Genomic DNA, 23405 nt, shown 5'->3' with positions numbered 1-23405 from the left:
TGGGGGTCCTGGCGGGCAGATCTAAAGAGAATGATTACCTCCGGCTAAGTCTTCCTGCTGTTCTCACCATCCAGCATGATTCCTACCCCTTCCAAGCCTTGGTAGACTCAGGTTCTGAACAAAATCTCATACACCCCGATCTAGTTGAGCAATATCAAATTCCGGTCCAGGCATTACCTATTCCCCTGCAGGTGGCTGCCCTGGATGGTAGTCCTATGGCCAACATAACCCACCAAACAGACCCAGTTTCCCTCCATGTCTCGGGCAATCACCAAGAGCTCATCCAATGTTTAGTGTTTCCCACTAAGGGTGCTCCTCTGGTTCTGGGATTCCCCTGGCTCTGCAAACACAACCCCCACATTAACTGGGCCAATGCTCGCATTGACTCATGGAGCCCTTATTGTCTCAACCAATGCTTGCAATCTGCTAAGCCATCTTTGCCTTCAGAACCACCCCAACCCATTGGTGAACCTGATCTAACTAATGTTCCCAAAGAATACCATGACCTCCAACGGGTATTCAGTAAAGACCTTGCCCAATCTCTCCCGCCTCATCGCCCCTATGACTGCCGTATAGACCTTCTTCCTGGAGCCCCACTTCCTTCCAGCCGTTTGTTTAATATCTCTAAGCAAGAGAGGCAAACTATGGAACAGTATATAAATGACTCACTTAAAGCAGGTCTCATTCGTCCCTCTTCTTCCCCCCTTGGTGCTGGATTCTTCTTTGTGTCTAAGAAAGATAAGACTCTCCGGCCATGTATCGATTATAGGGGGCTCAACCAAATCACTGTAAAGAATAAATATTCTCTCCCTCTCTTGTCCTCAGTTTTTGAACCAGTTCATCAAGCCTCCATCTTCTCCAAGCTCGATCTGCGCAACGCCTATCATCTTATTCGCATTCGAGAGGGCGACGAATGGAAAACTGCATTCAAAACCCATATTGGTCACTTTGAGTATTTGGTCATGCCCTTTGGTCTCTGCAATGCCCCTGCCACTTTTCAGAACCTGGTCAATGATGTTCTTCGCGACTTTCTCAATGTTTTTGTTTTTGTGTACCTTGACGATATTCTCATCTTCTCTAACAGCCTGGAGGAACACCGCGAGCATGTCAGGTTGGTCCTCCAAAGGTTGATGGAGAACCGGCTCTTTGTCAAGGCTGAGAAGTGTCAGTTTCATGTTCCTTCCATCACCTTCCTCGGTTACGTGTTTGAGGGTGGGCAGGTGAAGACAGACCCAGCTAAGATCAAGGCTATAGAGGAGTGGCCTGTTCCGAATTCCAGAAAGCAACTCCAGCGCTTTCTGGGATTCGCTAACTTCTACCGCCGTTTCATCCGGAACTTCAGTGTCATTGCTACTCCTCTCACTACTCTGACTTCCACCAAACAACACTTCAGATGGACCCCAGAGGGAAATCTCGCCTTTGATGAGCTAAAAAGAAGGTTTGTGGACGCTCCAATTCTTATTCACCCTGACCCTTCTGCTCAATTCACAGTTGAGGTCGATGCATCTGAGACTGGAGTAGGGGCCGTCTTGTCCCAGCGTTCTCCCGGAGATGGCAAGCTCCATCCGTGTGCCTTTTTCTCCAAGAAGTTCACCACCACAGAGAGCAGGTACGACATTGGTGATCGGGAGCTGCTGGCCATAAAACTGTCCCTTGAGGAGTGGAGACACTGGCTTGAGGGTACAGAGCTCCCGGTCATCATTTGGACTGATCATAAGAATCTGGCTTATCTTCAGTCTGCTAAACGCCTGAACCCACGCCAGTATCGTTGGTCACTCTTCTTCTCCCGTTTCAACCTCAACATCACCTACCGCCCTGGTTCCAAGAACGCCAAGCCAGATGCCCTCTCCAGACTCCACTCCCCAAATGACCCTTCTGAGGCCTCTGGAGCCATACTTCCGGCCACCTGCACCATTGGGTCCCTCACCTGGGACTTGGAGAGAGCCATCCGGGAGGCCCTCACCTCTGATCCGGACCCAGGAGGAGGTCCCCCCAACCGCCAATATGTCCCAATCTCCATCCGGGCTCGTGCCATCCGTTGGGCACACTCATCAGGTTTCTCCGGCCATCCTGGTATAAGCCGTACTATCAGCTTTCTTCGTCGATACTTCTGGTGGCCTTCACTTAATAAAGATGTCATTGAATATGTCTCCGCCTGTTCCACTTGTGCTAGAAACAAGACCTCACACCGCCCACCTTCTGGTCTTTTACAACCACTGTCCATTCCTAGCCGTCCCTGGTCCCACATCTCCCTAGATTTTGTCACTGGTCTCCCCACATCTAAACAGAAAAGTGTCATACTCACCATAATAGATCGTTTTTCTAAGGCTTGTCATCTGGTTGCCCTCACTAAACTTCCATCGGCCACTGAGACCGCCAAACTTGTTTTCCGCCATGTTTTTCGCCTTCATGGCATCCCCAGTGAGATTGTCTCCGATAGGGGACCCCAGTTCACTTCTCGGGTTTGGCGGGACTTCTGTTCTGTGCTCGGTGCTCAGCCTTGTTTGTCCTCGGGGTTCCATCCACAAACCAATGGACAGTGTGAACGTCTTAACCAAGAGCTAGAAAACACCCTGCGCTGTTTATGTGCCTCCAATCCCTCATCTTGGAGTGTCCACTTACCATGGGTGGAGTATGCCCATAACTCACACATCTCATCTGCTTCTGGGTTATCTCCATTCGAGGCCTCACAGGGATTTCAACCGTCCCTTCTACCTACGTCCTTCCCAGATACTGTCATTCCATCAGTTAGGCATCACATACAGAACTGTCAGCGTATTTGGAACCAGACTAAGGCTTCCCTTCAAAGAACTTCAGCCCAAAATAAGCGTCTCGCTGATAGGAAGAGAGTCCCTGCCCCCACGTTCTCACCCGGCCAAAGAGTTTGGCTATCATCTAAAAACTTTCCACTAAAATCTTGTTCCCGCAAGCTGTCCCCCAGGTTTCTAGGTCCGTTCATTATTGAGGCCACCATCGGCCAATCTGCAGTCCGCCTTAAGTTGCCTTCTCATTTCCGTGTCCATCCAGTGTTTCATGTTTCTCAGGTCAAGCCCTACATCTCTAGTCCTTTGTGCCCTCCGTCCGAGCCCCCTCCACCCGCCCGGGTTATTGATGGTCACCCGGCCTTCTCCGTCCGTCGCATTGTGGATGTGCGTCCTCGTGGGCGGGGTAGGCAGTACCTGGTTGACTGGGAGGGATATGGTCCCGAGGAGCGGTCCTGGGTTCCGCGGTCCTTTATCCTGGACCCATCCCTCATTTCCTCTTTTGAACGCTCCGCTGCGTCTTCTTCGGGTCGGCCGCCAGGGGGCGTCCGTTGAGGGGGGGGGTACTGTTGGGTTCTGCAGGGGAGTGGTTTCTCTACATTTACAGGGTGGCAGGCAGACGGGATCCAGCTGGTGCTCATCAAGACCAATCAGCGAAGGCCTTTAATAGGAGCGGCTTCCCTGAGGCAGACGCCAGATGATTTTGCTTCTATAGTGGTATACTCTGGCTCTCTGTGCTGCTGTTACTGTGTTTAGCTTGTTCTGACTCCTCTCTCATCTATTCCCTCCTCAGAGAACCAGCCCTGATCAACCCCTCGTGCTCAGTCTACCTAACTATCTCCTGGATACCTCCACTACCACCAGCCGCTGCTGCCTGTCCACCCTCAGTCTCATGCTGGAACCCCTCCCCCCGGAAATCCCACACTGCACCAACTGCTGGAAAACCCATGTACCCACCTCTGCTCATCCTAACCCTCAGACAGTAAGCCATCACCAGGTTACACCACCGTTCCCTTCATTTGCTTCCCTGTTTAACCACTCACCTTTCCTCAGTTCCTCCTCTGGCCCGGTTCCTCCCTGCTGCTGCAGATCAACGCCTCTCTATTCTCTCCCCATTTGCACTCATTGTTCAATAAATCTGTTAAACTGCGCTTGGTGTCCGTAGTTGTTGCTTGCCTTCGAGTCCTGGTAACCCCTCACCATGACATTGAGACTTCAGCAATTGTGATGAATCGTGAATTATGATGAATCGTTTCCAAACTTTTTCTACCTCTAGTCTGATACATATCACTTACTAGAAAAATGAACAGATCCGCTGTTGCTTGAAGATAAAAATTTAAGAAGGTTCATTCTGTGGTCTTTGGTCTGAGACTATCAGCAACACTCATCTCGACGTAATAATTTATGCCCACTCTTCCCTGCAAAAGATCTCCAGGCCTTTTAAATTTTGAGGACATCTCTTGTCCACAGCTTTCTTCATGTGATCTCATAGATTTTCTGTCAGCTTTAGCCCAGTACTCAAGCTACATGACTCCAAAAGTTTAATCTTCTAGTGAAATCATTTTTTGTTGATTTGGATGAATGATTGGACTTACAGTGATGGTAAAAAATGAAATTGTTCTTCATCTTCCTAGTGAAGGACGATCATTGTCCTCATCACTGTTTGCTTCAGCCTCGCCACTCACGTTATCATCCATCACAGTTTGTGGACTGTCAGAGGTACATTCTGGCTGTGAGACATTTAAGGTCGAACTCCTTTTAGCTGAAATGCTCCTTAGGTTTAATCTTTGAGTTGTAATTCCTGCAGCAAAAGTCTAGCAGACTTGATGGAAACGGTTCAGAGTCAACACTGGAATCTATTAAGTGTCACTTCTCCAGTGTTGTGATTACAAAAGCCATCAAATTTACCTGAAACTCAAATCTCTGTGTTGATGGTCATTTACTATTATTCTGGTCTTTTTGTGTCAGTCATTATGATTATCTTCTCACTTGAGTGGCTTGTACCTTGACTATATATTTTGTGAACTTTAGCTTTGTTTTTATTTTTGTGACATCCTGCAGTATAAATTATATTTTCTATTGTCTGTTTTGTACAGACGTTGAAAATGAAATGCCCCACTGGCTGTTTACTTCTTCATTATTTCATGCATTAATGCATCATTTACTGCAAATTTGTTTTGAAGGTGGTCCTTATGTGCCCATGTATGACATTCAATCCATTTTTTTGCTGTGCATACTTCTCTTAGTAGCATCAGCCGATTTAAAGCATATGCTTTGTTTCTTGCCCTTGACAACAGTGTGAGTAGCCATCCAGAGCGACCTCGGCTCTCTCTGTCAGTGTGTTGTAGATCCTACTCTGTCCTGCTGATGGAACAAAGTACAATTGGGAGGGATAACTCCCTGACTCTGGTTCACTTAAGCTCCCAAAGTGTGCCCTGCTATTACTGCAGACCACTCTCATATCCACACATAGCGACACACTTATCAAACGCTTCTTTCTGCCCTTGTCAGTGAAATTGCCAGAGCAATTATTTTAGACTTTGTTGGTTTACAGGCATGAAATTAAAAGCACAGGGTTGTCCTTTTGTCTACAGCATGTGGGGTTACAGTTTATATAGACCCCAAAAATTATACCCTTTGAGTTATGTAAATGAGCAAAGAGTGAAACGGGTCATCAGTGAGTAATGCTCACAGTCTCCTCAAAATTATTTTATATGAATATATTCATGGGACAACAAAAAGCAGAGGAAAGTCAGAGGTGGGCAGTTTTCAGAGTCACGCAGATACGTTCATTTATATTGGTGACATGCTAGACTGATTTTTCAATTCTCATCCCAAGCATTTTTCTCTGGAGATGCTCTGTCTTGAGCTGACAGTTATTGTTGAAAGAGGAACAGGCTTAGTTTGGGACAGGCTGACGTATGGTGAGGTAATCAATTTGTTCTTCATCATAAAAATGTTTGTCCTTTTCTATTTTTTTTTTCCTTTTCTTCTTTGTGATGTCAGTGTGATACAGCTGTATTGGACTGGGCTGAGGAGGAAGAAATCAGGATTGATTTCGCATCCTGCCCACAGCAGCCGCGAGAGAAAAACTATTTTCAGAAGCCTGTACGGCAATATTAGCTGCAGATATTATTTTTCACGTTTCATTTTTTCACGTTTTATAGCAAGGTTGACAAAAACACTTTTTGTAAGAAATGTAGAGCCATTTCTAGCTAATTTATTTACCACCATGTACCTGTATATGTGCATCATAATAAATTAGAATATCATAGAGAACTTAATTTATTTATTACACAGACTTATCTTCTTCTAGCATTTATTCAGTGACTAGTGCGGCTTACGGGTTATAACAAAAATTTTATAAATACAAATTCCTCAAAAAAATTTTTTGCTCTGGAATAGTAAAAGCACTAGTTCAAATTCCAGTCTGGGATCTTTCTGCTTGGCATTTGCATATTCCCCCGGTTCATACATGTCTTAGGTAGTATGAGTGCGTACATGGTTGTTTGTTCTGTGTGCCTCTCTGTTACCCTGTGATGGACAGACCCTGCCCCTCACCCAATAACTACTTTGGGTTTGGGTTTGTACAGATTACCCTTGAATTATCTACAAATTCCAATCGGTGACTTTGGGCTGCCCTAAACCCTGAGAGAATTATAAACCGTAAAAAATCGAACAAAACACTATGACTGTTGGCATGAGACTCCATAAACTCTTCAAAGTCATTAAGTAATTTATGACTTCACTTTATCATTGGGCATGTTTTGTGTCTTTTGACAATCACATTCATTATGTACAACCCCAGAATTTGGCTTATTTGGTCCCTCCTTTCTTCTGCTCAATTGTATTCAGTGCATACACTGCCTAGCTGTCCCACTAACTCACCTATGGAAAGTTATTAGCACCTGCAGGGAACTTTCCTTAGGAATCCAATAATTGAGATCCACATGCTTGCATGCAGGTTTAGTAACAGCCTCTATCAGAAAGTGATTGGCATGCTACACAGCTTGGCATCCTTCACTTTAAGTGAACCAGTCATCAGTTGAATACTAATCCTGACTACAGTCTTACTATTAAAGGGGCAGCGGCTAATATGTAATGCATTAAGATACACCGAGAAAGGTGTTTTCATGCTTCTATTGTTCCAGCAAATTGCTTTGTCCTTGGTGGCATAAGGCTGTTTGTTTCACTGGCCATGAAAGCGCTTTATCAGCAAAAAGACAAACATTAAATGCTTCAGAAATGCTCCAGAAAACATGCATAGGAGGTGTGTGTGGCTGAAAACTATCCTTATGGCACTAGTTAACATTTCTCTTTAAATTATAGAAATATTTTAAGCCTTGCAGGTATTCAAATAAGTAATAACACTTGACATTTAAGATGCTGTTTTTCATTTGACGTAATCTAAACATGTTTGATACAGTAATGAGTAGAAAGCAGAATTAGCATTGACTAATTAACAAATGCCGAGATTAGTTAATGGAGAGGAAAAAAATATCACTCCCCCTATTTCTGAAGTGGAAAATGTTTGCTTGTTTGAATTTACTAAAAAAAATTAACATCCTCATTATCAGTTGTATTTCTGTAGTTATTGCTAAATGATTAAACATGTTCACATTGTGCTTTGTTTAACTTATTCTACCAGCCACATTTATTGACACCTCTGGTAAAGATCTGTGATAATGATAAAAATGTATGTCTTATAACAGCAGCATAATAAATATACTTCCCTCATTGCAAAACTGCAAAGAAAATATGCAAAACTATGATTTAAAGCGATCCTTAAATCATCTTGTTTCTCTGATTTTGATCTGAGGATTGAGATGGCCACCAAAGGATGTTGATTTTAGGTTTGGTGAAACATTTCTGTGTTGATTTGTTTTACCGTCAAAATAACCTCCCATTGTCAATTTTCTGTTAAAATTCACCAGATTTGTTTTCATTGAAAATGTCATACATTTCAAAGACTTGATGATGCATTAGGTTCCCAGGAGCATTGGAAGAGAAAGGATCCCACAGCATCACATATCTCCACCATTCTTAATCCCACTGGGAGTCATTGTTTCAGAAGACCTCGAAATTAGTGGCTCCAGTTTAAATACCAATGCAATTTGTTAAACTCCACATAATTATAGCCGATTCCCAAATAACCAGTCATGTAGAATGTGTTTAATGGTTGCTATATAGAGACTTGGAGACACCCTTTTTTGTCTCTCCTCCCCCAAACTTGCTCTCACAATGAATTTTAGAGATTTTTGTGACCATGAGTCACTGCATGTTGGTGGGATAAATATGGGGCCTTGTCCAGCCTAATGACCTGTGACTAAAAGAAACAGGCATCTGTGTCACCTCATTTGAATACTGCAGGGAATTACAGTCATACATTACTCATCAGAAAATTATGGACACTAAACAAATATTAAAAAGTAAAATATATTTTAAAAGTTGTTTTACGTATTTCTTTTGTTGTTGTTAGAGGTTACGATATTTTTTCCTTTGAATAAATGCACTCAAGTTATAGGTTGGGCTTTTCTAATATCTACAGTGTAAGATTATGATGCTGGAATAAAATATTATTGTGTTTACCAGTACTGCCAACAACTGCAACTATAGATTAAGAAAATTGAAAGGTATCAAGTCATGAACTCTAAAGTATAATAGGTCTTAAAACACTTTAAATTCATTAGTCATCTTCAAATAGCTTTTAGCTGCCAGATAATCAAAATCAGTCCCATCTGAATTCCAACCACAACATTAGACAGCAAAACATCTACACAAAAACAGGAGTTGAATAATTCCTTCTTGGTGACATAATATTCACACAAATGATATTCATATTATTTGTGAGAATATAAATAAAAATTGCTGCCCCCTGCCACAATACGCCCCATCTATGGCTGCATAAATTTCTAGGTCTACATGGAGGCAATAAATCTGTCACCAAGGGAGTGATACAAGATGAAACACAGTGAAGGAGTACACAGTCAAAGGAGACTTGTTCCTCGCAGGTCTCCTGCCTTTGCGGCTCTGCTTCGGTGTTTGACGCAGGAGGTGCCAGGTTGCACAAGCTCTGTGCTGTTGGCTTTTTTTCTGACGCATTTTACAATGCAGTGTTTTTCAGGAAATTGGAATTCCTCGAGCATCCACGTTCATACACTTACATCAAGTGTCTGCTTGGCTCTATAGAAGAGATCATCTTTCCTCATTTGTTCAAGGACCAGGTGATATTCTTAAACAGACAAACTTCAGTTCAATGTTTGTTTGTGTGTTTGGTTAGTAGGAGTTGTATGTAATGTCTTTGCTGAAATATAGACTCTTGCTTAGCTAATGAGACCTCATTTGTCAGTTGGCGTTACACCTAAAAGTTTGACAAAAGTGTTTTTTCAGATTTTTAGGTTCATTATTTCACTCCAGTGAGGTGAAAACATATCACGAGGTAAACACACACAGCATGCTTCTTATGTTTATTCCTGCAGTTGTGTGTAAAGTCAAAATGCTTTTCCCTATTTATGCTGAATCTGTCAATTATTATTTATAAAGCTGCCATCCTCTGTCTTGCTTGAATGCTATAATTTTGTAAGCCTCCGTCTTGTTTATTCTATCTGGGACAGCTTGTTTGTTTTCTAGACTGCCAGACAGACATAGGGGATGTTGGCAGGGGCATCATTTTTACACCAAAATCCTCTGGCTTTCTGTCTTTTTACTCACTGGAATCTTGTCAAAGAAAAGAACAGCGTGATTTAAAGCAACCGTTTTTCGTGCATTTTGGTAATGAATAGCCAATGGTGATTGGAGGTGACAGTCCTGAGTCGAACCCCATTCTGCAAAGCATTACTGATCACCCAGAGTCAGTCAATATTGCTCTTGCCCTGCTGACTAGATACTGATGAATGGGATGTTTAAGCAATTGTGTCTGTTCAGTGTGAAGAAGGTCCTGTTTACACATGCTTTTGTATGTTGAGGCATTTGTGTGCTCCTTGTAGGCTACATTGAAAGGCAGGAGGCTATTTGAAATTATTTAAGTCTGCTTTGCTGCTTGAATATTTTCATTTGTTTCAATGGTTATTATTTTTAGAAGGTATTTCACACTCCAAACAGCAGGATGTATACATTTCTTTCCCAAATTTCTGGTCTTCTTCTCCTCTTTTAGAATAAGATTTCATGTTCCATGCAGGTAACAAGTGGAAGTTTGTAAATCAGATACCATGGGAAGTCAAAATTGCCTCTAGTTTAAAATTTCATGACTATATTTGCAAAGACAGTAAATATCTGTCTTTGCTTGATGATAAACTGACCAGACTTCTAATATTGCTGCCTGTTACTGTGTTTTGCAAAGGTTTTCATACCGTTTGAATCAAAGTAGTGCATAACTGGTGCTCTATGAAAGTACTCATAGGATGAGAGTACTCAGTTTTTGATGTAATAATAATAATAATAATAATACTTTAGCGTATTCATGTATTAGAATGGTCAGATCAAAGTCCAGACTTAAACACAATTAATATTCTGTGGCAAGACTTGAACATTGATGTCCAATGATGTTTTCATTCAATTTAACTAAGCCAGAAAAGAATAGGTGAGAATTTTACTCTTTGTATATCTAAATCCATTCAATCCAATTATCCCTGAGGATTCAGTCACTTTTTTCCTTTCATCCCAATTTCAATAGTGTAATCCTAGTTATAAAACAATGCAATTAAGTGCAGTATACAGCTTACTGGTGAGAAAAGTTTTCATTCTAAGGCAACACAGGCAGTTGATGCAGTAACTTGGTCAGTCCTTCTGATCTAGCACCTTCATGCAAACTAAAAGTGTTCTGATCTGACATTTTTTAATTGTGATTGTCATATCTCATCTTTTATGTAATGACTTCAAATCCTGTTTACCCATGCAATGAAAAGGTTTTTACTTGGCTCGTCAGTATAACCATTAAAAACAGACCACAGCTGAGCAGAGTTAAAGCAGAAAATAGCCTAATCACTTTGGCAGCTTCAATGAACGGACTCTGTTCAGTGCTTCTGAAATGGATAAACCAACAGAGCAATGCCAAGGAACACATCCTACTGTTTGGCCAAGCGTTGGTTAGACATTAGTCACACATGGTGATGCATATCTTGACATTCATGTCCTGTATAGCAACAAGCAAACACTTAATGAGTGTGCAATATGTGCAGCAGTAGTCTATTTTCTAAAGTATTTTCTAAAATATATGTATTTAAAAATATTTCTGTTTCAGTGAAAGACAAAATGTGTCATATGAATGAGAAAGTTATCCTCATTTCATTTCTGAGGCTGACACAAAAGGTCTAATGTCTAAGGACTGAAAAAGTACTTAGACTTTTTCTAAGTCTAAGTACTTAGACTTAGACACCTTGTATACATCAACTTGAACATTTGCACTTCACTTTGTTGCTGTTGAGTTGCATTTGAAGCTTTTTTAAAAGGAGTGATTTTAAATGATTAAAATCAATTAAAATCTTGTGCCTCCAAGAAAATACTTGCCTTTCACCATGTATTTTACTCTACTACAAATGATCATTTATAGTTTTATATATAGAAAGTTAATATTCTTCAATTTTAAATCTAGAAAACTAATGACCTACATCATAAAGATTCATGCAGCATAGATGCTGGTTTAAGAATGAGGTCGTTTGGATAAACATGGCTTTTTTATGTGTAATAAAATGTATTCGTTTAATGTTTTATGTCTGTCTGTATTTGACAGTTTTTGTCCTGGCTGCACATCTATTAGTGATGTTCCCTTGTATGTAATGGGTGCCAAGGCTTTTTTGTGTGTTTTGCCCAGATTCCCTGCATACCATCACAGTTCAAAACATGCATGTTAGTGTTAATTGGAGATTCCATATCGCCCATTGACCACTGGAGACAGACACCAGCTCCTTGTGCCTGAGTACAAGTGAGGTTTTCTATCCTAATTTGTTTTTGCTGTCAGAAATTAATGTTGTAACAGTATATAATGGTTTCCTGAACTGTGAATGAGAAATGTAAACAAATGTGCCTGCTCCTTTTTGTACATACAGTGTTGTGTCTATAAATGTCATAGCAACGCTTCTCACACAGCACCAAGCGCAGGCTCTGTTTGCACAGCAGGCAGGCGTCACAGGGTCGGCTTAGTGACATTAACGTCAATGGTACCAGCAGTGTGCAGCACGCACTGGTACCCCCTCATCACACAAACACGTCGGATTGACTTCATAACATATGTGTTACAGGAAAGAGGAATATGATTGGTTGAATGTGTATGATGTCCTGTTCTGCCTCTGTGCTTTCATACAAGTTGTCGAAAAATGACAAAGGTCCTTTAAACCTGGCTTTAAAAAGTTCTTTGATCAGTAATAGAGCTCAAAGAACATAATTTCTGAACATACTTGTACTGTTTCGCAAAATGAACTTTCAGCTCACAGCTTGGTGGATTTGCTGACAAATTGTTTCTGCTGTAAAAAGAACTAAGTCAATTTGGCATCATTGTGGGTTATATGACTGGACTTACTGGTGCATCAAGATCACGGTCTGGACTTTGGGAATTGCTAGACTGACCTTTAATTGCCTTTAATAAGTCCACATCAGAATCCTGTTGAACATCTATGAAAAGATTTGGAAATAACAGTATTGAGAAGGAATCCGACTTGTCCATGGTATACCTCGCCTCCCGCCCATTGACTGCTGGAGATAGTCTACTGGGGATAAAGCACGTCAGATAATTGATGGATGGATGGAAGGAAGGATGGACAGACAACCCTTCAAACCTGAGACAGCTTGGACAGTCTGCTCAGGAAGTTTGGTTCAAACTACCATTTGGCAAATGCAGATGTTTGCTGCAAAAGTGCTACCACACAATATGACACTCTTTGTGTTCATGTCATTTTTATTTCTTTAATCATACAAATTATTTAAAAATGACATAAAGACTAACCAATGTATAATCTGTAGGCACGTAGCACAGAGAATAGATCATAATTGTATCACAAATGGAAAGATCAAAGTTTTTCCAGCTACAGATATTATCAGAATGCAACTCCGAATCAATTTGGTGGCTGGATTTTGTTACCCCTCTCTAAATTTTAAAACAAGCTAACGAAAACAAAATGAACAAAAAGCCCAATTTAAAGTGAGTGAGATTATTCTCTTTGCAAAATCCTGCACGTCCATTGTTCTGTCAAACCGGCATTCACCTGCATCCATATTGTTTAATAACTGAGCCAGCTATGCTATAATCATTTGGATCTGCTTCAGGTAGTTAATACCCCTTCAATTAAACACAGACACTCACTTTAAATGATAAATTCTTTTTGCACAATAGCAACAGCATTGTGCAAAAAAAAAGACTAATTATGTACCTGAATATCAAACCAAGTGCAAAAATTGTTGTTCCCCATTATTTGCTCTTGTGATTTTAGCAATTACATCTCAAAGTTTCCTGGCTGCTTTCATCTTTGTGCACAAAGACTGTTAGACCTGGTTTCATCATGAATCCTGGTAGTTTAAATCACAAGTAGACAGCTCTATGAAAGTGAGCTCACACCTGGCATTAAAATGCATCACCATCTGTAACTTCTTAGTCTCTATGCAAATAAATACTTTGTCACATCGTTAGCTGCCAGCTGAGCAAAAAAATTGGACAAGAACAAGTCTACTGATGTTTAACTGACATCATAGTGCATCTAGTGTCTTGGCTCTCTTATTTAACCATTCATGTGTCTCAGATTAAACAGGATGGAAGCTATTATAGAACCTCTTACAGACATTTTTAAGCTTGCTCATTCAATACATATATGCTAGAAAAAAGAAGCATGAAATAATTAACACCTCTGCCACACTACTGAATATCTGTCCATGTTTTAATCCCTTAGGATTAAAACATTTAGATGCGTTTTAATGCATCTAAAAAATCACCGTAGATGTGATTTTTCTGAACCTGACTAAAAACTCCAAGGCACAAGAATTACAACTCTGGGATGCCATATATTCTGCAAATACGCACCACTGTAATAAAATGCTCTTAACTGCTGCTAAAATCTTGCAGCAAATACCAAACAATGATAATATTAAATCTAAGCTCTGTCTGCACAGCGTAAGTTCTGTGCAGACAGAGCTTACGCTGTGCTAAGCGTAAGCTCTGTCTGCACCAATGAAGATTGAAGCAGCTGTATCCAATGGGAAACTGACTTACTTTCTAATTAATTTAGCTAAATTAGCTGAACTTAACTCATTTAAATTAGTTAAATTATAACTCTGTATGGATCAAAGTAGACAGTGACATCAAGGCAGCTATAGCATTCTTCATTCTCATGCAGGTAAATACTGAACTCTGCACCTTTCGACCCAAAGTAGAAGTCAAACATACCTCTAATAAGACTTGATGTTTGACAAAATGTGCCCAATTTCCTTACATTTAATTAACATGTTTTTGATATACTTAGATGGAAAACAGTGTGACACCTGGAGACACCTACATTTGATCTTGTTGGAGTAACAATAATTGTCTCTGCAGAGATCAAAAACTGGAGCTTTTAAACTCCAGCTTGAGTTCAGAATCAGTTTTGAAGTTCCATCTGAATTGCATCTCCATATTCTGGAGTACATTGTATTCATAATAGTTGTGCCCCTTTTAATGTTAAACAACAAATTAGCTTCAGGCTGCAATGCACCGCATTTAGTTACGCTATATTGCATTGACACACCCGCTTTGCAGAGCAGAAATATTCGCAGTGACTTAACACTGGGGGTGAGTTAAAGGGTAAATCTGAGGACCACAAGGACTGATCACATCTTTTGGGCTCCAATCACAGCGGCTTTGTTCACAGTAGCTGCAGAAATTAGCATAATAATGAATAGGTCATATCAAGTTGATCTGAGCCCTGCTTTCTAAAGATTTCTTTCTTCTGGAAACTATGCAGCTTGTGTGTGGCCTTACTCCAGGGTTGTAGATCGCACATCAGGATGACCAAGTGGGTATTTCCATTCACAGTGTCCTGAGAATGTAGCTGATAGTGTGGCAAGATCGACCCGTTTAAAAGTAAATGCATCCCCCAGTCATATTTAGTGTGTTCACGCCTGTATTTAAGGTGATCCACTGACCTCTAGATCTGAACAAGGTATTAAAGTGATCTACTAGAGATGCAGGTCACATGTCTGATGTTAACAAGATCAGATCAAATTCAATCTCCGCCATGAATTCCACTTTTTTTGTTAAGGAGAATGCTGTGAGAATATAAATATTGAATCGATCCGCTTCCATTATTAGAGTGAGTAGTTGCTTTTTGTTTTCTGTCTCTGTTGTGTGTGGTCACTTTATATCATGTCATGAGTGATTTTCCTGTCTGATGTGTCTCCATCCTTGATTAATATGGCCAGTAAATGACTTTGCTGAATATTGTGGGCTGTCCTGGTGAGGAGAGATAAAGGCATTACCTCACTCTGTTACTTTTACTCCTACTTATAAGATAAGGAAGGTCACATTGTGAATAGTTCAGCAGCCTTTATTCTAAACTTTCCGATAAGTCTTTATTCCACTAGGTAAAACTATTTAGCTTTTGCAAGCAGACAGTTCACATACTAATGATTTGTTTACTGTAGTTGTCTTACTCTACAGTGATGATGAAGTATTTTGTTTTCTCCCTACGTCTGTTGTCCGAAATTAAACATTGTCATTCCAAACTTATGCTTTCCTTCATTCCTTTGACACCTTTTTTTTAATGGGTACGTAGTGGATGCATTAAAAAAGTGTCCTGAAAACCATTTAATTTCACGGGCATTTGAAAGAAAGAAATTGTGGCTCCATCATAAACGCCTTTGTCTGCTCTGGCATGTCTTTGCCTTCCAGGATATATAAAGCTGTCTGGCTGTTTTAGCTGAATTCAATGCAGCTCAATCACTCTCACACATGCATACGCAAATGTGTGTAAACACTAAGATAATATACAAAACAGATGAATTTTGGTGTGTGGGTCTTTTTCTGTACATTTCTCCTCAGGCCTCTGGCTTCATGTTCAAGCTGCTGGTCCTGACTGTATCCTCCGCTTGGCATGACATCTGTGGCTCCTTGGTCTCAAGATATGTGCTGGCTGAAGCACAAAGCCTTTTTTGTGACATTGTGGATGAAACAATGAATATGCAGATATTTAATCTAAGAGCATTTTAATTTCCTGTAACTGTGACGTACGTTGGCGTACCTAAAAATATGTTTTATGAACACGAAGAAGCCTTTTTAGTGAGACATCAAGTCAAATCTAGTATATGAAGTATCTATGATTCTTCATATACTACATATAATACTGTATACTTCATATACAATACAGCTTTTTTGTATTGTGTATGTATTGGGATGAAGTCTGTGACTGCATGACCATCAAGTATATTTATAATTGCTGTTCTATTGCTGGAAATTGAAATGATATTATCTTTTATAATTAGCCCAGATTTTTCTGACTCTTTTCTTTCATTACCATTATGCAGTGGTAATGAAATAAAATGTCCAGAGTTCTCAGTAAGCTTTAATCCCTCAGACACTAAGAATAAACAATTTTGGGCTTTTATGGGCCATTGAATTCGATCCAACTAATTAAATATGCAGTTGTATTTAATAAATTAGAATATTATTGAAAAATTGATTCATTTAAGCAACTTGGATCACTCAGTCATCACCAATATATTTTTTTATACAAAAATGTGGGCTTGATCAAAAATATGCTAAATACCAGCTAAAAGGGTTGAATTTACCGTTAATTTGACAAACCTCATCAGAACACATGTTCTAATGTATTGAATATAACTGCACTATTGATAAGTAGAGCACTAACGCATGACAATTTAAATGCATAAACTTAAACAAAATACTTGTGAGCAGTCCTTTGTGATCACAGTATTGCACTCCCTGATGAGAAAAGGTTTTAATATGAGTAATTCATCACACACTTCCACATCTGTCTGGGGTAATATTCAGGAACATTCAGATTTTTTTTTCTTGTCTTTGGGTAAAAAATATATTTTTAAGTGCTTCTTAAGATCAGTGTGTTTGATTCTTAAGTGTTGTTTTCTGCTTCAGAAAGATAGTAGTATACCTAAAGTTTTTCCAAGGTGGGAACAGAACAGCCAATCATTTTCCGAGAGGTGTCACAGTATGTGAGCACACTTTCAATAGAGCTATGATAGAAAGCCCTCGGCGGCTTTCTAGAGAGGTGGTTCCTTCTAACGACTCTGAGGAAATACAGCCTGCTGCTTCTTTTTTTATCAGATCCATATTATTTATCAGCTCCTTGTCAAACTTGACACCCAAAAATCAGTGTTCTGATGCACCAGTTTACATACTTTGAATGTCTGTTTTGGTTCTTTCATTCTTGGATCTGGTTAATGTCTCGACACCACGTGGATATCAACTCTGCCTCCTCCCAAAAGGCCAATAACTCACTCCCCAATGACCAATAACTGTGATTTTATTGGTAAACCATATGAGAAGTGAATAGAGTTATAGAGGTCATTCCTGCAATGTTTTATTAGCACTTGCTAAAAATATTTGGCAATGGCGAAAATATGTGTTGAACAGTTAAGCCCACAGCATTTTGGGATGCCCCAATACGGTGCAGAGGAACCATGAATTGATCATGAAAATACTGATGGAAACATGAAAAAACTAGTAAATATAAGAAGGGCTTGATATGTGTAATCCCAATAAAGATTTTTTATGAGGATTATTGAGAAGGATGTAAATAATACTCAGCTTTTCATAGAAAACAAATGGAACAGAAATGCTTGCCTCATTTTCTATCAGAATCAAATTTTTGATTAAATGACAAAAAAAAAAGGAATATCTCAATAACATAAATATTTTTGTGCTGACTGTATATGGTGTCTTAGTTATGATCCTTAATTCATGGGATTTTTAGTCATGTCCAAGCACTCCATGGTAGATCCGTTTAACTGGAGGTCAAATATTATATTTTACCATTTTGGAAAGGCAATGAAAGTTGTTATTTCTAGTGTTTGAAATGTTGAAAAACCACATGTTTGGATTCAGATAAGGTTGAGTCATTTGTGTGTCAAATCCCAAAATTTTTTATTGAATGGTTTGAAAGATTTAAAGATGATTTCTTAAAAAGATTAAGTGTGTTGTAGTATTGGAGTCTGCAGATCTTTGTAGACCTACTGAATAGAAAATTCAAATTCACAAGCCATCTGGCTGGTCACACTACATGAGTATGTATTATTTTGGCCATCACTGAAAGCTCTGTGGCCTTTGCTAAATAATAGCTAAACAGTGTGAGATTATTTGAAGTCAGAGCTGATTTTTGCACTCATTTTGTATTCTTAACATGCAAATAAATCAATCACTGCACATGAAACATAGAAAGCCTTTGTTTTTACTTGTCCTTTTTCAAACAACAAATGTATAAATAAAAACTGCACCTCTGCATAAAGGCAAAAACCAATGTTGAGCAGCATTGCACTGCTAGTTTTTAGTGCACACGTGCTTAGTGGGAAGAAAAAATCTATTAGCCCCATGATGATGCTGCAGATCCGCCTTGTGTCCCAGTGACATATAAAAATATGAAGCAGTAAGTAAATAACTCTCCAGCAAAATGCTGGTATGCAGCAAATGCTGTATAATTCCCAAATTACTTTATATAGTCTACTGCTATAAAATTACATAGATGTTACAATGACTGGATCATGTTGTTATGTTGATTTCATTGTTATTACTGTATTGCACATGTCGAAGAGAAATGAGAATTTCTTTTTCCTTTTAGAAAATGTAAAAACCTTCTAATTATTGAGTAGAACTTTAAATTGTACATGCTTCATCCCCCTAGAGAATTTTCATTTGACTTGACTTTAATTTAAATTGTAAGTAAACAAATAACATATGCAACCAGGCCAGGAAAAATGTGACAGCAAATTAACTTTCTGTTGAGAAATTTTGTTATCAATACAGTCCACCACTGACAAAGTTTTCCTGCTCATGTTTATTCTGTGGAGAAAAAAAAGTTGTAGAAATTTAAAATTGTAGAAAAGCATAATTAACCGTCCACTATGCACATCTTTGCACGTAATAACATGTTCTATTTTTGAAGATAAGTTTGTAACGACTCTAGACATTTATCAGGCCCACCACCATGGGTCTAAATCCGGTGAGTAGGCATGTCTCTGTCTCTGATTAAACAGGAAAAAGGCGGGTATCCTCTGAAACCTCTGATTGCCACTTCCCATACACACGGATATGCCCTGACCTAAAAAGACCCGTTCTGGAGACTGTTTCACTAAGATCGACATTCTCCACCTTCTCTTTTTCGCTCATTAAAAACATTTGCTTGCTTCTGGTTAACTGTCCTCGCCATCTAACATATTTTACCCATGGGAACAAAGATTGTTCTCAGTTTAGATGTCAACTCTCTATCAAGTGCTGATATTAATGCAGTATGAAATAGCTTATAGAGAAACGTTTAACCTCTGTTTGAGAATAATCAGCTTCTAATTGCATCCATGATGTATTACACTCTGTCATATGTCCAGAGCTCATTGAGTAGGGCCATATATGTCAGAAGGAAATAAGCTTTGTCATGCACATTGATTGCTTGTTTTAAAAGTCCCTTTGACGCGTCTGCTTATTGACAGCTCAGATGACATTTTAAATTATAGTGCAGAAAGATGTTACTTCTTCCACACATTTTTTTTCTTGGGTTTTCGACAAAAACCGAGCGGTAGGTTAAAGCAATAAATTCTGTGGTTAAAGGTTTTTGAGTTCAGAAGTTCATTATACATCACCAAGCCGTACAGTCTAATCAGGATTCCAGCTGGAGGTGTAGCTGGACACTGACCCTGAGAAAAGACTTTGTCCTTTGCCTTATCATCAGGGAGGCTGGCAGAACAAAAGGCGAGGTGATGTTCTCTGGCTCATCTAATAAGGAGGTAATTTTCTTGGCTCATCTTAAAATGTACTGTTAATGTACGTAGCTTTGTTCAAATAACATTCACAGAGCACATCTTTGTTAAAAGGACGTGACAGCCTCTTTTTAATCAGATACTGTCACTTTTATCCCACTGAAAAATCTTAAACACGCGTAAACTTATCAAAGCTTTCAGCAAAAACTTTAAAGGCAGTGTTGTTGTTGTTTTGTTTGTGAACTGTTGGTGAATCTGACAGCTAGAGGATTCTGTCCTGGAAACCTGCCTGATCTCTACAGCTCATGGTTGAAAGATTTAATAAAGGTCTCTGAATAATTCAAGTTCACTAGTAATAAATATTTCATTTTGGAAGGCTGATGGCCAGACAGGTAGTTTTTGACAGCTCTTTGTGTGTTTGCTCAACGTTCTTATTGATTGGAAGATTATTCCTCCTTAAACCCTCATAATGGAGAAAATGATTTCCTATATTTTCTTCTATAAATTGAAAGACAAACTCCCTGAACTGTTTGTGTTTAACAGAAGACCTCTAAATATTTTATATTTGAGATGTTTGACAAGTACTTAATGTAGATCTCACATTTTTATTTCTCATAAAGTAACCAGTCACCAATAAAATTGCATCCCACAGGTTTTAAACGACACAGTTGGCACAGTTGAAACTTTGTTTGAAAGTATGTCACTCAAATCCAGTATTCCCAGTTATTGCATTTTTTGACAACTCCTTTGGTGTTATTCACCCATTTCTTCTGCTCACTTGTCACCACAAGCTGAACCAAAAGTTAGTATATGCAGATCAACTTCGTAAAAACTTGAGCTGTTAGAGCAACTAAAGTATTTGAAAATATAGCATAACAAGATTAAAGTTCATACCACTTCTGCAACTCATTAAGTAATGAGAAATATTATGTTGCAAGTTGATTGAAGATTGATGATGGTGCTATGTGCACTTGTTGAGGATTATGCATGCAGTATAACTTCAGTGCAAGCTTTAAGTTTAATGCTGTGCAACAGTACAATATGACTCTTTCTTGTTGTCTTCTTTGTCTTGGATAAAGAAAAAAAAATCTTGCTGCCTTTATGCTTCAAATTACTTGTGATGTTCTTCATAAAAGTCTAAGCTCTTTGTGCTGTTATTGCTAAATAACAAAAGTTCTGCAGCTACAAAAGAACCGATGGGTCAGTGTTTGTCTTTAATCTCTAGCAAAGTTTCCTTTTTGCACTTTTCTTGAAAGGCTTTGCACAATTCAGGGATTTACAAAGATCCTTTGTTGCGAACTGTATCTAGCATTAATATGAGAGTTTTTTTTATTGTATTCCTTCAGTTTTTATCTTGTCATGGAAATCTTCTTTTTCCTTTTACAGACATGGAACTCGTTGTGCAGGCGAAGTTGCAGCTATAGCCAATAACGGAATATGTGGCACAGGTGTGGCCTTTAACGCAAAAATTGGAGGTGAGTGAGAGTAATTCGTTTTAACAAAACACCAGTGACACATAAGGCCTTAAAACAAGTCTTTTTTTTTTTATTTCAGTAGTACAATATCACACACACAGGCTAAAGCCACTGATAAAAGACAAATTATCTAACAGTGTAATAGAAAATACATCCATGATTCCTTCACATTCAGAAAAAACATATATTTTCAGCATATTGGGGCACTGACTTGTAGCGTCCTTACAGCATAGTTAAACATCGACATTATGAAGCTGAGCTGTGAAACAGAAGACTGAAGACAAACAGCTCCAGCTTTGATCCTGACTGAGCCGCCCTTCCAAAATTCTTCCCTGGTAACGATGGTTTTTCATTAGCCTTCTCTCATTAGAAAACTTACACAGCATGAAAAAAGTTAGGAAAATAACAATCAGAGTAGTTACTTCAGTTCAATTTAGCTACATGGAAATTTTTTCTTGGTTGTTTAAAAGCTAGTTTCATCACAGGAATTCACAGTACTGGCCGTAAAGTAAAGAAATTCTGCTCGTAAAATTACGTCATTATGGACAAATACACATATACTTGTGTTTTCTTTCATTCTTGTAAGGGAAAGGTAATGCCAGTGGATCCAGTTTGTACTGTAAAGTGATTCAAACAAGTCCACAGGAATTAGGGACTCCCATCACTCCATTGCCACATCCAAGTTGGCAGCGACGTAATGTAGGAATTAGTATTCAATGAGCCATCTATGTATTCATGTCTATGGTTCCCACACTCTTTCTCAGAAAAGCTTTCCCGGAGCATCAACCATCCTTTGCTGTGCTTAATGGTGGGCATGAGTTGTTATTCTTTGTTTTACTCCAAACCCACCTGCAGTGTTTGTCACTGTAAAACAATATATTATTTATAAGAAAAGAATCGATGCAATAGCAAATAACAAAACTCTTTTTGTCCCTCCATGGGGGAATTTCAGTGAATCCACAGCCAGGTAGGTGGCAAATGGAAATACACAGATGCAAACAGTAAAAGATGAGCAGGAATAAGGATAATAAAATACATGATGATAAAATTCTCTCTAAATCAGTCCTCTTGAGTTTTACCTGTTTTTAGGACTTTGTCAAAATCAGACAGAACGTCACCTTTTCTGTTGTAAATTTATATTTTTATAAATTATTTTTGGAGTTGAAACAGAGGTCATTATCATAAAAAATAGTGTAATAATTATGAATCTTCATTGCAGAATTTGACAAAAATACAAAGTTTTTCCAAAGTGTGCTAAAAAGAAGTGCTGACTTCTTTATGATTGTTCTTGGCAGTCTAGAAAGACAGAGCAGTTGTTTTGTCGGTCACCAGTGAATATGTAGTTAGTGTCTGGAACTAAAATCTATGTGACACAGTCCAGCCTGGTCCTATAACAGTCTTCTGTTGTTGCCAAATTATCCATGTACTCAGTGGTGTTTTTGTTCAGGGTCTTTTTTCTGTGGCTGTCTTCAGAATAAAAGTGGAGCCGTGTAAGAACAATTCTTAATTTAGAAAAAGAAAATAAAACAAATAGTTGTACTTTGAATATAATAGCCTTATTTCACAGTACTTCATTATGTAGACTAACCACTCCTATGCTATCTATGAGTTGCATGCACTGAGTCTAGTTTGTTATAGCAGGATTCTTGTCCAGTTAATCACAATTTGCAACAAAATAGCAAAATACATTTTAAAATTATTTAATTTTTAGCTTTGGAGAGGGTGAACTACTCACTACATTCGTTGATTGATTTTCAGTCTTAGTCTGGCCAGCATGTTTGTAAACCACTTGTGCTGTTTTACAGATCTTCCTACTACAGATTATAGGGCTGCGTATTATCGAAAAAACATGATCACAATAAATTTTTATGTATTTAACAATTTTGTTAATTATCATGATAAAGATTCAAATGACACTTTTTTGTTTCTGAGAAGCAATCAGTTTAAGTACAAACCTAAAACAAGTTAAGATAAGTAATAATCATTCATCAAATCAAAACGGATTTGTTTTATTTTCAGAAATTGTCTAATTCACTAGACAGTGAATTAGCTTAAGAATTGCAGCATATTATGGATTAGCATTGAAACTTTCTCGTCTTACATTTGTAAACTTACATTTGCAGTATTGTTAAAGTATAAATAAACTTGAGCAGGCCAGAAAGTAATGAAAACAAATCTAGTTCATACTTTTGTTGGCAATCTCTTCTCCAACTTGTAAAAAAGTAAAGGTGGCTGCAGGTCCAACCTGTTAGGCCATATCTATCATCTG

The 23405-nt window shown here is 38.8% G+C and overlaps 1 protein-coding gene across 3 annotated transcripts in view; it reads left to right on the top strand.

Moving 5' to 3' along the window:
* The window catches only part of furin (furin, paired basic amino acid cleaving enzyme), a 134450-nt gene that overhangs the window by 78026 nt on the left and 33019 nt on the right, over window positions 1–23405 (top strand). For all 3 annotated transcript variants that reach the window (XM_005802242.2, XM_023348700.1, XM_023348705.1), the window contains exon 7: window positions 21048–21136. In XM_005802242.2, coding sequence (XP_005802299.1) covers window positions 21048–21136 — 89 coding nt within the window. The remainder of the gene's footprint in view (window positions 1–21047; window positions 21137–23405) is intronic.

This window comes from Xiphophorus maculatus, chromosome 2 (assembly GCF_002775205.1).
Source record: "Xiphophorus maculatus strain JP 163 A chromosome 2, X_maculatus-5.0-male, whole genome shotgun sequence".
Lineage (NCBI taxonomy): Eukaryota > Metazoa > Chordata > Actinopteri > Cyprinodontiformes > Poeciliidae > Xiphophorus > Xiphophorus maculatus.
This window is presented reverse-complemented; position numbering and strand designations above follow the sequence as displayed.